Genomic DNA, 14,673 nt, shown 5'->3' on the forward strand with positions numbered 1-14,673 from the left:
CAGAGGGATTACCTGTACATGAACCTACTGATAGTAAATGGGGCCACAAGTAAATGGGGCCCATGCACATAACCACAGTTTTTTTCTGCAATTGTGGGTCAGCAACTGTGAATAAAAGTATGGACCCTTTCATTTCTATGGGCCCATGCACACAGCCATTATAGATGTTGCAGATGTGGGTCTGGGTTGTAAAGAGCTGCAAAATACTGAGCAGCTCCTATACCTGTCTGTATGTGCGGGTCAATGAATGGGTCAGTATAAACCACTGATGACACAAGGCACCAATCTATGTGTCATATATGCCAATTTTACTGACCTGTACACTACACAGGCCTCAGACTTGCATCCACCATTTTTTTTAAATCCTTTGTGGTTACTGGAGGCCCCACAGAGCATAAAATTGTAATGTGTTGGAACACTTAGTGGACATTGTACTGTGTGGGGGCCAATGAGGGGGCATTATAATGTCTATAGATACTTAGGGGAGATTATACTATGTGGGGGCCAGTGAGAGGGCATTATAATGTCTAAGGGCTCTTAGAGCTAGTTCACACGGGGCAAGAGGGGGCGGATTTTGGCACTGAATCCTCCTCAAAATCTGCCCCCTCACAATAGAGGTCTATGCAGACCACGAGCGTTCTTTTTTCCGCTAGCGGTTTGTTCCCGCTAGGGGACTTCATACTATTTGGGGGCACTTTCTGCCGTGACTCTTCCACATGGCTAGCCGCAGCAGAATGCCGCTAACGATTAGACCTGAACGAATGGGCCTAATCAGCAGCGAGTCTCGAGCCGTGGAATCCGCAGGAAGATAGAGCATGTTGCTTCTTTTTCCTGCTAGCTGAAAACAAATCGCTTGTGGGAAAAAAAAGCAAGCCACTGTCATTGAAATGAATGGCAGACATTTTTGCAGGCGGATTCCTCCTCAAAATCCGCCTGCATAAAACTCTGTGTGAACATATCCTAGGCAGTGCATTATACATACCTCCCAACCATCCCGATTTCCGCGGGACATTCACGATTTGGGTGACATGTCCCGCGGTCCCGGTTGGAGGGAGGTATGTCCCGATTTCAACTCAGATCGGCGTCCAGAGGACGCCGATCTGAGTTGAACACATATGCGGCTGAAGGAAAGAGCTGACACAGGTCAGCTCCTCGCTTCGTTGCTGCGTGCCTCTCTCGCTGACACATGCGGCTGAAGGAAGGAGCTGACACAGGTCAGCTCCTCGCTTCAGCCGCATATGTGTCAGCGAGAGAGACACGCAGCGGCGAAGCGAGGAGCTGACCTGTGTCAGCTCCTTCCTTCAGCCGCATGTGTCAACGAGAGAGGCGCGCAGAGAGCGGCGAGGGAGCAGAGAAGGTAAGTTTAATGTGGAGGTGGAACATGAATCTGGGGGCAGATGAAGGAGAGGACGGCATGACACTGGGGGCAGAGATGGAGAGGACGGCATGACACTGGGGGCAGAGATGTGGGGACATGAATCTGGGGGCAGAGATGGGGGACATGAATCTGGGGGCAGAGATGGGGGACATGAATCTGGGGGCAGAGATGGGGGACATGAATCTGGGGGCAGAGATGGAGAGGACATGAATCTGGGGGCAAAGATAGGGGACATGAATCTGGGGGCAGAGATAGGGGACATGAATCTGGGGGCAGAGATGGAGAGGACATGAATCTGGGGGCAGAGATGTGGAGACATGAATCTGGGGGCAGAGATGGGGGACATGAATCTGGGGGCAGAGATGGGGGACATGAATCTGGGGGCAGAGATGGGGGACATGAATCTGGGGGCAGAGATGGGGACATGAATCTGGGGGCAGAGATGGAGAGGACATGAATCTGGGGGCAGAGATAGGGGACATGAATCTGGGGGCAGAGATAGGGGACATGAATCTGGGGGCAGAGATGGAGAGGACATGAATCTGGGGGCAGAGATGTGGAGACATGAATCTGGGGGCAGAGATGGGGGACATGAACCTGGGGGCAGAGATGGGGGACATGAATCTGGGGGCAGAGATGGGGGACATGAATCTGGGGGCAGAGATGGGGGACATGAATCTGGGGGCAGAGATGGGGGACATGAATCTGGGGGCAGAGATGGAGGGACATGAATCTGGGGGCAAAGATGGAGGGGACATGAATCTGGGGGCAGAGATGGGGGACATGAATCTGGGGGCAGAGATGGGAGACATGAATCTGGGGCAGAGATGGAGGGACATGAATCTGGGGGCAGAGATGGAGAGGACATGAATCTGGGGGCAGAGATAGGGGACATGAATCTGGGGGCAGAGATGGAGAGGACATGAATCTGGGGGCAGAGATGGAGAGGACATGAATCTGGGGGCAGAGATGTGGAGACATGAATCTGGGGGCAGAGATGGGGGACATGAATCTGGGGGCAGAGATGGGGGACATGAATCTGGGGGCAGAGATGGGGGACATGAATCTGGGGGCAGAGATGGGGGACATGAATCTGGGGGCAGAGATGGGGGACATGAATCTGGGGGCAGAGATGGGGGACATGAATCTGGGGGCAGAGATGGAGGGACATGAATCTGGGGGCAAAGATGGAGGGGACATGAATCTGGGGGCAGAGATGGGGGACATGAATCTGGGGGCAGAGATGGGGGACATGAATCTGGGGCAGAGATGGAGGGACATGAATCTGGGGGCAGAGATGGAGAGGACATGAATCTGGGGGCAGAGATGTGGAGACATGAATCTGGGGGCAGAGATGGGGGACATGAATCTGGGGGCAGAGATGGGGGACATGAATCTGGGGGCAGAGATGGGGGACATGAATCTGGGGGCAGAGATGGGGGACATGAATCTGGGGGCAGAGATGGAGGGACATGAATCTGGGGGCAAAGATGGAGGGGACATGAATCTGGGGGCAGAGATGGGAGACATGAATCTGGGGGCAGAGATGGTGGGGGGACATGAATCTGGGGGCAGAGATGGGGGACATGAATCTGGGGGCAGAGATGGAGGGGGGACATGAATCTGGGGGGACATGAATCTGGGGGCAGAGATGGAGGGACATGAATCTGGGGGCAGAGATGGAGGGGACATGAAACTGGGGGCAGAGATGTGGGGACATGAATCTGGGGGCAGAGATGGAAGGGGGACATGAAACTGGGGGCAGATGAAGGGTGTATATGAAACTGGGGGAGAGATAGAGGGGGGACATATAATTTACGGGTGACTGTAGGAGGATTATATTGTGTGCGGGCACATGAAAAATTAACGAGTGGGCGGAGTCAACACAAAAGTGGGCAGGGCTAAATTTGCCGCACATTTTGGCCCTCTTTCAGTTCTTCAAAAGTTGGGAGGTATGCATTATACGGTGTCTGGGCAGCTCAACCAACCCCTTCTGCTGCAGGACGAACCTGCTTCTCCTGTATATGCTTGCTCCCGAAAATAAGACAGTGTCTTATATTAAATTATCTTCCGAAATATATGACCTGTCTTATTTTCGGGGAATGTCTTATGCAGCGGCTGGAGCGGGGGGCAATCGGCAGTCACGCCGGCACTTCATTAGCAGAGCGCCGGCATGACTGCCGGTTGTAGGTGGTCCAGGAGGTAAAGGGGGGGTGTCTTATTTTTGGGGAAACAGGGTACCAATAGGACAAGCTCTGGTTAGGCCCCTGACTAATGGGAAGATTAGCTGTGTACAACTGAGGAATTTCATATGGAAGTGAAAAAACAATATAAATGGAGTATTGTGGATTGTGGGGACAATCTCTAAAGTTGACACCTATAGTACTGGTATAATCTGAGCATCCTGTTCATATACGTATAGAAAGAGGGAAAACATCCACACGTCACATCTGTTACACAACCTATAAGGACGCCATTTTCTTGTAGTCCTTCTCGCTAAGTTCTTTCCATCTCCTGGTTATCGCCTTCCCTTGTGTAATTAGTCGAAACGCATGTATTACATAACAACCAATCGGCGCTCACGTTTCATAGAATCTTGAAAAAAGCGAATGAGAGATGCGCTCCTATTGGTGGATGTTTGGCAGCGTGATTGCCGCTTTAGGACTAGAAGGTGACCTGAGCGCAGTGTTGTCTCCTCCTCTCCACTTCCGGTGCTGAACTTCCTGCGGTAGAACCGGCTGCTCTGTGCACTGCAGGTAAGAACTTTATTAGCAACAGTCACAGGTACTGGCTCGGGTTTGGCTGCAGCCTGCAGTAACTGTACACTTGTTGTAGAACTACTAGTCCCAGCTGAGGCAAGTTCTCTTGGTCACCTGTTAGTGTCACCTGTATTGTGAATGCATTGACTATAGTAGAAGACTGTCACCAATATTGTGTCACTGATAATAGTTGTGTCATTTTGTGACCTTTACAATGTGCAGTGCAGATGTGCTGGTGCGGGTATAGCAGCCATCAGTTATATTTGCAGGGAAAAAAATGGCGCAGCAATGACGTGCCGGTGTGTCATCCTTTAATTTCCCACAGACTCATTGACTTTCACTGATAGGTCTGTGAAAACAGAGTCATGTTTACGATTTTCCGAAAAACGACATTGTTAGCGTTCACGATTCCCCTATTTACATTGTAAGTGTGAATTGATTATAGCAACAATAAATTAAATATGATGGTGTACTCCCACTCGTGTTTAACTAGTATCCAACAAAATAGTGTGAGTTTAAAACATAACTTTTAATAAATATAGTATTTAAAATTAGTGTGCAAACGTGTGATGGATGAACTTGTAGACACAATTGTTCACGGTATATGGATAATTCAGTCAACTTTGTTTCTTATCCATTATGAAATTCTTATACCGATATTCCTATTGTCATTATCATCCTAAAATCATATATTTCCAACCACTAATCTTACACAATTACTGCATTGGTTAGTGGCATGGAAAAAACTGGCGGCTATAATACTGTATAGACAATTTAAGCCACTACTCTCTGAATATGTGCAAGTTCAGTGCCGGGACATAAGATGTGTATGTCATACAGGTTCAGGGTTTGTTACTAGTTCCTCTAGAAAATCAATTATTCCTATGTCTCTACGGCTTCAGCTATTAGTATTAGACATTAGTTAGTTCTTCCCTTGTCATCCGATATCCATCGGGGGATGACTCCTAAGAGTGATTTACAGAGTCTAACACGGAGTCTGACTGCACCTCCACTCTCTATACTGTGCTTAGCTGGTATCTGCCCTCGGCTTGTGTCAGTGTATATCAAAACTGCAACATACAGGAGGATCTCGGAGCTTAACTCTCGGAGCTTAACTCTTGCCACTATCCTGTTTCTGTATATCAATGTCAGTGTGTAACTCTGATATCAGTCAACATACAGCAGATAGTGTGTTAATCAGCCCCTTCACAGTTATCCCTGCCTCCGTCCGTGCTGTTCGACAACCAGCTGCAGTATGCTAACCTCCGACACAAGCTACCTCCCACCTGGACATTAAGCTGCATATGTCCTGTGTGCCTGGTTGTGGAGGTCAGCCTGACTCACTGAATTAATGATCCGTGAAGCTAAAGCAGGCTGGTGCTGGCTAGCTCTGTACTTAGACACGTCAATGACCCGGCATATTTCTCTTTGCCTTATCAATCCTAGTTGTAGCCCTATGCGTTTCTACCCTATTCAGGTTTCATCAGGGGATAAATTTGGCAAAATAAATTAAGTTTTTGGGGAGCCTGAGCTTCCACCGTCCAGTGGCAAGCTTCAGCGTCTCCTCCTCGGCACTATGCGCAGTGTTAGACTCTGTAAATCACTCTTAGGAGTCATCCCCCAATGGATATCGGATGACAAGGGAAGAACTAACTAATGTCTAATACTAATAGCTGAAGCCGTAGAGACATAGGAATAATTGATTTTCTAGAGGAACTAGTAACAAACCCTGAACCTGTATGACATACACATCTTATGTCCCGGCACTGAACTTGCACATATGCAGAGAGTAGTGGCTTAAATTGTCTATACAGTATTATAGCCGCCAGTTTTTTCCATGCCACTAACCAATGCAGTAATTGTGTAAGATTAGTGGTTGGAAATATATGATTTTAGGATGATAATGACAATAGGAATATCGGTATAAGAATTTCATAATGGATAAGAAACAAAGTTGACTGAATTATCCATATACCGTGAACAATTGTGTCTACAAGTTCATCCATCACACGTTTGCACACTAATTTTAAATACTATATTTATTAAAAGTTATGTTTTAAACTCACACTATTTTGTTGGATACTAAGTGTGAATTGAGCCTTAGGTTCTGTTCACACTTCCATCAATTTGTTTGGTTGCTGTTTCTGACTCCCATATGACAGATGGACCTTCTTTACTTACAATGGAGTCCTTGCAATGCCGCCATGTCTGCTATTCTGGATAGCTACATTTATTCAGACCCCATATAATAATAATAATAATCCCAAATAATTGGCTACATTCACATTTCTCTGAGGAAAAAGTCCTGCACGGAGGAATTTTTTTCCTTCACTAGTTTGAATTAAGAACGACTGACCCCGATCAGAACAATGGAAAACCAGCACTCTGTTTTATGAAGCCCATTTAATGCCGTGTTTAACTAAAATGGGATTATTGGAATTTACATTACTGTTAAAGCTTTAGTAATATCTAAATATATAATGAAAAAATACAAACGCTTTCAGAAAGTTACTGAGCAGACCCCTCCATCTATTATAATCTGTGTTTCGTTTATTTCTTTAGGTACAAGGCAGGGATTGAGCCCAGGATGTGTAACATAGGACATAGGCTACCAAGCATGCTAAGCTGTCACCTTACTGACTGAACCACAAACTCCCTTGGCTGCAATGGAAATTCTTTTTATTTTCCTCTTTCAGTTGTCTCCCTCAATAGTATATTTATTTCCCTGTATAATGTGTGTAGAGAAATATGTCTGAAATATATGTTTGTATAGAGAGATTTCTCTTCATACCAATACATTATACAGGGAAAGAAGTTGAAGCTAATGGAGCTTGTGGCTGGAGCTTTGTATGCACCATGTCCTGGGTTCGACCCCAGCTTTGTACCTAATAAACTAATCTTTAAAGAGGACCTTTCATGGTTTGGGGCACAGGCAGTTCTATATACTGCTGGAAAGCCAATAGTGCGCTGAATTCAGCGCATTGTCAGCGCATTTGATGTCACTGCTAAGTAACATAGGTGACAGCTGGCTCAGGGCAGGAACAGAGGGGAACATGCAGGTAAGTACCATGCTGCCGCATTGTTGCGGCTTTGCAAATCGCAGCATGTCAATTATATCTACTGAAACGCCGGCAGCTTTCCCGTAGATACAATGTTAAGAGAAAGTCCGTGGAGGAAAACTCAGTGAACTTTCTCTTCAAAGCGCTGCGGAAAGAACAGCAATGCGTTCACGCAGCGGTTCTTCCCGCAGCACTTTAGTGCTGCAGATACGGCCCGTGGGGCCTTAGCCTTAAAGTGGATTTGTTCCTGTGTATGTGCTCATTCAGATTATGGAAAATAACAAGGAATTTGCGGCGGACACCCTTCACCTCCCCCCCCCCCCCCCCCTCAGATTCCTCTTTATTTTCCTCCCTGTTGTAGAATGCCTAGCAGAACATCGGCATTGTGCTGCTAAATAAGCCCAGATGAATAGGCCTCGTGCAAAGGACTCTGTGGCTGCTGTGGAATCTTGTAGGACACTTATTTTATCTATGTCTTTAAGAAGAGATGTGTCCATTTGTGCCTTGTTGAAATCTATAGGAGGCAGATTTTGAGTAATTGAGTTTTTTTTGTGCCATCTGGCTAATATGAGCGCTGACTATATCGGCCTGGTAGTTATGACATAACGCTGTGTTTGTAGTGCCATAGACTTTGGGTAGAGCAGCCGGACGCATCCTTGACTCCAACTCCCTATAGTAGTAGTCTTTCCATTGGGTCACCTTTATTTCCCTCATTCAGGCCATTAGAGGGGTCTCCATAGGTGCCACTGACTGTAATACCCCTATAATGATGTTGCTTACTATGTTCCTTCATACGACCAGTGACCTGTTAGATGGGACAGATTGACACCACAAAGGAATGGGTCATAGTGAATTATTCTAGTCCGTTGACAGTAGATCAGCTTAGGTATTTATGGCCTGTATGACTATTTTGATGGCGTCACGTGGTGATTTTTTTTATATCTTTATGAATAGAGACTAATAAATAAATTCCTAATATCCTGAGTATATACTGTATGACTGTTACATACAAAAAGTCTTCTCTTCTGCGTCTCAGCCTTATGTTACTTGGTAGTTGGGTTTAGGGCTGTGTGTTGTAGTAATATAAAGTTGCCTACTTTGCATGATGTTGCAGTTTTATTTTTTTTTAGCTGTGATTGAATATAATAGAGTTGTGTGTATCACCTCCTTATAGCATGTATAATGGTGCTTTCTTGGCCCCACCAGTCCCCATCTCTTGCATCCTCGCTATGTCTGCTTCCCTATTTTGCGGCATTACTTTTCTTACGTTTTTGTTTATTTGTTTTTGTGTAGATTGGTGCCAATGATGGGACTAGGATCAGTATGGAAGAGCTACAAAGTATTGATTGTTATGGGAACAGGTCTTGGAGTAGTGCACTGGGGCTGGTATAACATGCAGTCAAGCCCAATATTTCATCCTGAGGGTGAAGGTCGCTTACCATCCATTTTTCGATTTCTTACTGGCAAAGAAACGGATGCAAAAACCAAATAGTGTTGTGCTTGTGGTTCTCTAGGTAGGTGTCTATTTCATCGCTGTGTATTCCTAACTATTACACCTCATACTATCGCTATACCAGGCTTCATGTGCACCTCATACCACGAGACTTGTCTATCACACCTTGTAGGCAGAAACCACTAGCCAGGGACCAGAGGTATTTATAATGGGTTTTTGCCTTCAAAAATCTGTCTCACGGCCATGATTGTAAATTATACTAAATAAATCAGCAATGGATTCAACAAAAAATGACCTCTTTAAATATCAGACTACTATAGTTTTTGGCAAGTATACAAGTCACCGTTAGTTTCTGTGTTTCAGGATGAACTTGACAAAAAGTTGAATGGAGATTAATTGCAACTTTTTTTTTTTTTTCCAGATTGTTCTTTTGCAGCTCTTCTTGTCTGAGAACCGGGGAGCCATGAAACAGAAATCATTTTTGAGGAAGAACTGGCTTTGGGTTGCTGGGTTATCCTTTCTAGGCATCCACTTTGGGACATATTTTATTCAGAAGGTGGCAAAGAGTTCTGCTAGAGAAACTGTGGCCATCAAAGACGCTAAAAACGGCAACTGAACTCATCGACTCTTATATATGGCCCAGGATAAGTCACCAGTGCTGATGATTGTCTATGTACTTGTCACGTACCACTGTAATGTTACAGGTTTCCCCCTGATGGTATGAGCTAATAAATTGTACAATTTTATTAATCCTAACCTGATTATTGTCTTGAGGAACAGGAACTTATCTAGTCATAATGGAAAGAGTTGATCCGAAAAAGCCATCTCTGTGTACAGCCGGCCCCGTCACCAGTGCCTCGCTAAGGGAAGCACTGCGTGCAATACAGATGATTGTGAGCTCGTGCTATGGCCCGTATGGAAGACTCAAGCAGGTTCATAATGGTAGTGGAGGGGGTGTTACTACAACATCACAATCCGCTGCCTTACTAGGTGACCTGTCTCTTCGCCACCCCGCAATGCAGTTACTAGTCGCCTCCGTCCGTAATCATATATCCGCCTTCAGTGATTGTGGACTCTTTGCAGCAATTCTTTGCTGCAACTTGATTGACAGGTGTCTGAGTCTAGCTGTCTCATCCCACAAGGTGATTAGGATATATAAGAGTCTTCTGGACATGTCTCTCAGTTACGTGAAGTCAGAGGACTGCGCTTGCAAAATCCATGTAGACTTCACCCACAGTAAATCGCTTCTCGATTTAACCCGCTCCGTGCTCTGTAGCAAGCCAGCGTGTATGTTGACCATGAAAGAAGTAGATCATGTCACTCTACTGATCGTAAAAGCTTTTCTCTCCAAAGTCCCCAACGAGTCCAGTCCCAGTCAGCTTTTAGGAAGAACTCTGATAGTGACAGTCGAGGGCCTAAGTGTTATGGAGTCTGCCTTTATGCCTGGTGTGCTCATTGATGTGCCAGCCTTCAGTTGGAGCAGACTCATCCCTTCTTCTGGACTATCCTCAAGCATCATGAAGTTAGCCTTGTTCTCTGTATCATTGTGCGGAGAATTTAGTGACACGGGAGATGGCACTGTGGAAGTTATGACTGGTGTAGATCCAGAAAAAGTCATGTTGGACCAGCTGATTTTTCTAGGGAAACAGCTAGTGGATGATGGTGTGCAAATACTATTGTGTCAAAAAGTGATCCACCCATTGCTGAAACAGTATCTGAAGGAACAAGATGTCCTTGCTGTGGACAGACTGGGAGCAGCTCTTATGGAACCAATAAGTCACATGACAGGTAATAACGCCTTGCCGTGTTTTATGCAACTTAAATGTTTATGGGTTTGTTCACACATGGCTGTCTCTCCATTCACTGTGGCCACAGAACCAGTCAGAAACTTATAATAATGATACTATAATTATTAGGATGTATTTCTACATGGCGAGAGCACCATAGCCAAGATAATGCAGAAAATGGCCTAAACATGGAGATTGGCGCAGTTTTCAAACCATTGCATCATGGAGCACTTTCATTTTTCCATATAATAGGTCATTATGTGTATGTGGTGGTTGAGGGATCAACATCCAGGACCCCCACAAATCAACTGCTTGAATGCTGCGGCCTCTTCAATATGTTTATGGCGTCGAGTTCATCGGTCACATGATACAGCAGCAGCTCAGTCCCATTCCACTGCATTGAGCTTGGTATTCTGTAAAGAGGCTGCAGCACTCACCTGAATACTGTGACCTCTTCCACCAGCTGATGTGTGGGAGTCCTGTGTCGGACATCCTCTGATCATATGTTGATGACCTATCCTAAGTCCCAGAAAACCCCTAATTGTGCTATGGTGATTGGTTCTGCTAATGTCATTACATTGCCTAGGCTGGTTACAGGCGTATCTCCTCTTCAGGCATCATGAGGCTTGTGCCGATTTTGTACTTTAGATTGTAGAGGATTGGCGTTGGAGCAGTATTATTTGAGTACTTTATACTGTATCATTTTGTATGTAATTCTTTATATTGTGACATTTTTTTGCCTTGTATTACAGGTGCGCAGCCTATAGGTTCCCTCAGTTTGGTTTCCTCTACTTGTTATGGCAGCCTCAAGCAGATCAGTAAAGTGTCCTATAAGAATAAGCACTACCTGCACCTTGTCCCCTGGAACACCGCCGTGTGCACCATAGTCCTCTGCAACAGGAATGAGACCTCCTTGAAGGAACTTGCGGTAAACAGAATGTTTTATAGTCTGTATTTTTATTTTCTCCATTCATTCTTTTCTGAGATATATATATATATATATATATATATATATATATATATATATATATATATATAATGTGTAGGTAGACAACTGTTCAGGCCCTCATTCCTGCATCTACCAGAGTGATACTGGGCTACAAAGGTGCACAAGTATGGTGTATCCTCACAGTGTGACATCCCTTTGTCCCTACGTTGACACTGGTAGCTCTGACTGGACAGGCATACACTTTGATCAGGAGAATGGCTCAACTCAGCGGTTCACCCAATTGTTGATTTCTAGGAGCAATAACAGAGTGGCGGCACAACACAGCTTCATTAGAGAAGTTGCAATAGAATTATTTCATGGAGAATCCAAGTCTTCACTAAAACAGATCACTTAGGAGAGGCGACAACTCCTCTTCAAATGGACAGGCTGCCAAAGGATTAATATCACATTGTGTCTGCCAGGTCCTGGACTGATCTCAGTAATGTGTCACTAGAGGAGGCTCCTTATAGCTTATTGATGGTGCGTAGACAGCACCGAAGACTTGCTGTACAAGGGAGTGTGGCTTAAATGACAAGAAAGTGCAAAAAAATATCCAAAGGGATATTAGTAGGTTATATATGTATATCTATCCTAACTCAGGGACCCAGTTGCTCTGCCTCCTCCCTCCTTTCAGGTGTTCACAGCTGTGCTATGGAGACTGGCAGAATAGGTCATTGTAGTAGTAAAGTCAGCCCCCATAGTACATGTAATGCCATTGAAGAGGAAGGAGAAGGCGAAGCAACCTGGGTGCTGGTTCCCATCATATGACCAAAAGTCGGAACGAGTCCAGAAAAAATAGGACCCGGGCAGGAAGTAAGTTAAACGTTGACCTGTGGTTAACCTGTTGTGGTGAAGTATAGTAAGTATCTCTATATCTAATCATATTTAATCTGTCCTTTCATTACAGCGGACGTGTCAGACAGCTCAACACACTTTAAATCTTCTGCTTAAGGAACCATGGCTCCTGCTTGGAGGAGGCTGCACTGAAGCACACGTAGCTGCTTATATCCGATATAAGGTACAAGGGTAAACAAAACTACTGTCACTAAATGAGTCTGTGGGGTGGAGCGTGTAGACTTGTTCAACCAATCTGTGTTAATCTTCGGTGTGAGATCACATGACTGGTCAGAAAGCTGTCAACAAGTAGGTAACATAATTTAGCAGATTCCAATAAGACCTCTGGATTGAGCCCAAAACACTAATGAATATTGAGTAAGTTCTGCAGATGCAATTTTGTAGTTAATGATTCTCTAGTGTACAAATCCCATTTTTATATCCCCTATTAGAGGATTCTCTCGGGTTGTATTCAGATTAGTTGTGAACAGCCTGTATTATGCTAGCATCAACTGACATTTATGCGCACAGGTCCAGTGAACATGGCTGACAGAAAAACCCTGCATGGAAGCCAATGTCACAGCTGATGCCACTAATTTTTTTCCCATAGGAATTGGCTGATCACAAAGTGTAGCCCTGTTAGGGTATGTTCACACGGCAGAAACCTTTTTCACCGTGTGACTTTACTGCCCAGCTAGCCACAACGGGATGCAGAGCAGCGGCATCCAGCTCCTGATTAGGCCTAAGCAGGAGTGTGTCTTGAGCTGTGGACGCCGCGGCTGGCTCAGCCATGAGAAGATAGGGCATGTCACTTCTTTTTCCCGCTAGCTGAAAAAAAATTGCAAGCGGTTTAAAAAAAAAAAAAAAAAAGTGGCTCCCATTGAAATAAATGGGAGACTTTTTCACACAGATCCGCCTGCAAAAAACCTCTGTGTGAACATACCCTTACAGTTCCCAGCATTCAGCTAAGGATATTGCTTAGTGGTGGGGGTCTGTCCACTGGAACCCCCATCAATCATGAGAACTAGTTTGGCAGGTTGTAAATGTGTGCTCATGTAGTAGAAGACTCGATACTTGGCTGTCTCTGTTTGGTTCTCATTGAAATTAATGAAGCAGTGGCACATATTTCTCATCTGCCACTTCACTCAATTTAGGGTGCAAAATACTCCAGTTCTTGTGATTGCAGGGGTGCAAAAGGTTGGAAACCCACAGATCAGTAGTGATCATAGGATAGGGGGTAACTTGTTGTGACTACCCTATAACTTACAGTATAAAGTGGACAATGCAGAAACCATGGTAGGGTTACTACTTGTGGATTAACCTCCTTGTATGCTAATCCATGTGTGGAGCCACAGCAGATATTCTAGGGTCATCTGCAAATCCAATGGGGGGGGGGGGGTGAAATCAGCGTTTTGAGCATACCCTAACACGTATTGTCCAAAGCAGCCCACTCAGTATAACTTATTGCATGTAAGTACAAATGACATACTGTATATGTCTGATGTAAGTTCACCGCTTTGTGTTATCTTTTTAGAGTACAACTATACCCACCTGCCATATTGAAGAACTGAGATGTACAACATCTGAATACAGACTAGTGGCTGACTGCTTCTGTTCCTCATTAGAGGCTGCGGCACGAAAGTTGGAACACGATGGCGGGGAAATTCTTACGGATTTACAGGACGGTCACTTTTGGTCTATACCTCCTGAGGCCAGTGTTGATGGTAAACATATAGAAACGGGACATATGTGTGGCTGTCATCTCCTCCAGAGGACGGATGGCCTACAGTGGACTGTGCTTGGGAGCCCCTATCAGCCGTTCAGGCCCCGGGACCGTGCAGAAGTCTCTCCAATATTAATAGCCAAAAAGACTCTGATTTTAGATAGCTACACTGCAAAATGTAACGCTATAAGGGTGGCTGTGGATACTGCTTGTCTGATCTTGGACCTGGCATACATTGTTAAAGATGAGAATTAATTCTACAAATTATTTTAATTGAGAAAAAAAAAGATTTCAATTATTTATCTATATGAACAAATATATATCTGACACTTCTACAGCTGTTTTGTTTGCACCTTACTTTATAGTGTGTTTAGGCCAAAAATCTGCCATATACGTTGAGGGATACTTTCTGTCCATATATAAGGGTATGTTCACACAGTGTTTTGAAGGCAGATTTTGACACGGAATCTGCCTGCAAAAATGCCTCCCATTCATTTCAATGGGAGTCATTCACATTTGTGACAATCCCTATCTTCACGCAAATTCCACAGCTGAGTCATTCACGGCATCTGCGTCGGCATCTCATCGAGGTTAGATGCAAGAAAAGCCGGCAGCTTAAAGTGATCCTCTTCACATTCTGCTGTGTGAACTTGCCCTAATACCTAGACGGGAAAGACCAGTGTTTCTGTAGA

The 14,673-nt window shown here is 45.0% G+C and overlaps 3 protein-coding genes across 3 annotated transcripts; all 3 read left to right on the plus strand.

Annotated features, from left to right (window-relative positions):
• The first annotated feature begins 4,065 nt into the window (after window positions 1–4,065).
• On the plus strand, window positions 4,066–8,688 carry LOC142197281 (uncharacterized). The gene is made up of 2 exons (XM_075267453.1): window positions 4,066–4,134; window positions 8,490–8,688. Exon 2 carries the CDS (start codon window positions 8,500–8,502, stop codon window positions 8,686–8,688), a length of 189 nt encoding a protein of 62 aa, XP_075123554.1. The 5' UTR covers window positions 4,066–4,134; window positions 8,490–8,499.
• Window positions 8,689–9,112: 424 nt separating this feature from the next.
• Window positions 9,113–9,399, plus strand: LOC142197282 (uncharacterized). The gene has a single exon (XM_075267455.1). The coding sequence runs from the start codon at window positions 9,113–9,115 to the stop codon at window positions 9,263–9,265; it is 153 nt and encodes a 50-aa protein (XP_075123556.1). The 3' UTR covers window positions 9,266–9,399.
• A 47-nt stretch (window positions 9,400–9,446) lies between these two features.
• MKKS (MKKS centrosomal shuttling protein) lies at window positions 9,447–14,329 on the plus strand. Its single transcript, XM_075267425.1, has 4 exons — window positions 9,447–10,437; window positions 11,189–11,364; window positions 12,332–12,442; window positions 13,793–14,329. Exons 1-4 carry the CDS (start codon window positions 9,447–9,449, stop codon window positions 14,234–14,236), a joined length of 1,722 nt encoding a protein of 573 aa, XP_075123526.1. The 3' UTR covers window positions 14,237–14,329.
• Window positions 14,330–14,673: the final 344 nt, after the last annotated feature.

This window comes from Leptodactylus fuscus, chromosome 3 (genome assembly GCF_031893055.1).
Source record: "Leptodactylus fuscus isolate aLepFus1 chromosome 3, aLepFus1.hap2, whole genome shotgun sequence".
Lineage (NCBI taxonomy): Eukaryota > Metazoa > Chordata > Amphibia > Anura > Leptodactylidae > Leptodactylus > Leptodactylus fuscus.

Bases quoted from the DNA above. Each gene is read 5' to 3' on its own strand.
- LOC142197281 (XM_075267453.1), top strand. From the start codon at position 8,500: ATGATGGGACTAGGATCAGTATGGAAGAGCTACAAAGTATTGATTGTT.
- LOC142197282 (XM_075267455.1), top strand. From the start codon at position 9,113: ATGAAACAGAAATCATTTTTGAGGAAGAACTGGCTTTGGGTTGCTGGG.
- MKKS (XM_075267425.1), top strand. From the start codon at position 9,447: ATGGAAAGAGTTGATCCGAAAAAGCCATCTCTGTGTACAGCCGGCCCC. The intron at 10,438-11,188 runs GTAATAACGCCT...CTTGTATTACAG, and splicing joins ACCAATAAGTCACATGACAG to GTGCGCAGCCTATAGGTTCC. The intron at 11,365-12,331 runs GTAAACAGAATG...CTTTCATTACAG, and splicing joins CCTCCTTGAAGGAACTTGCG to CGGACGTGTCAGACAGCTCA.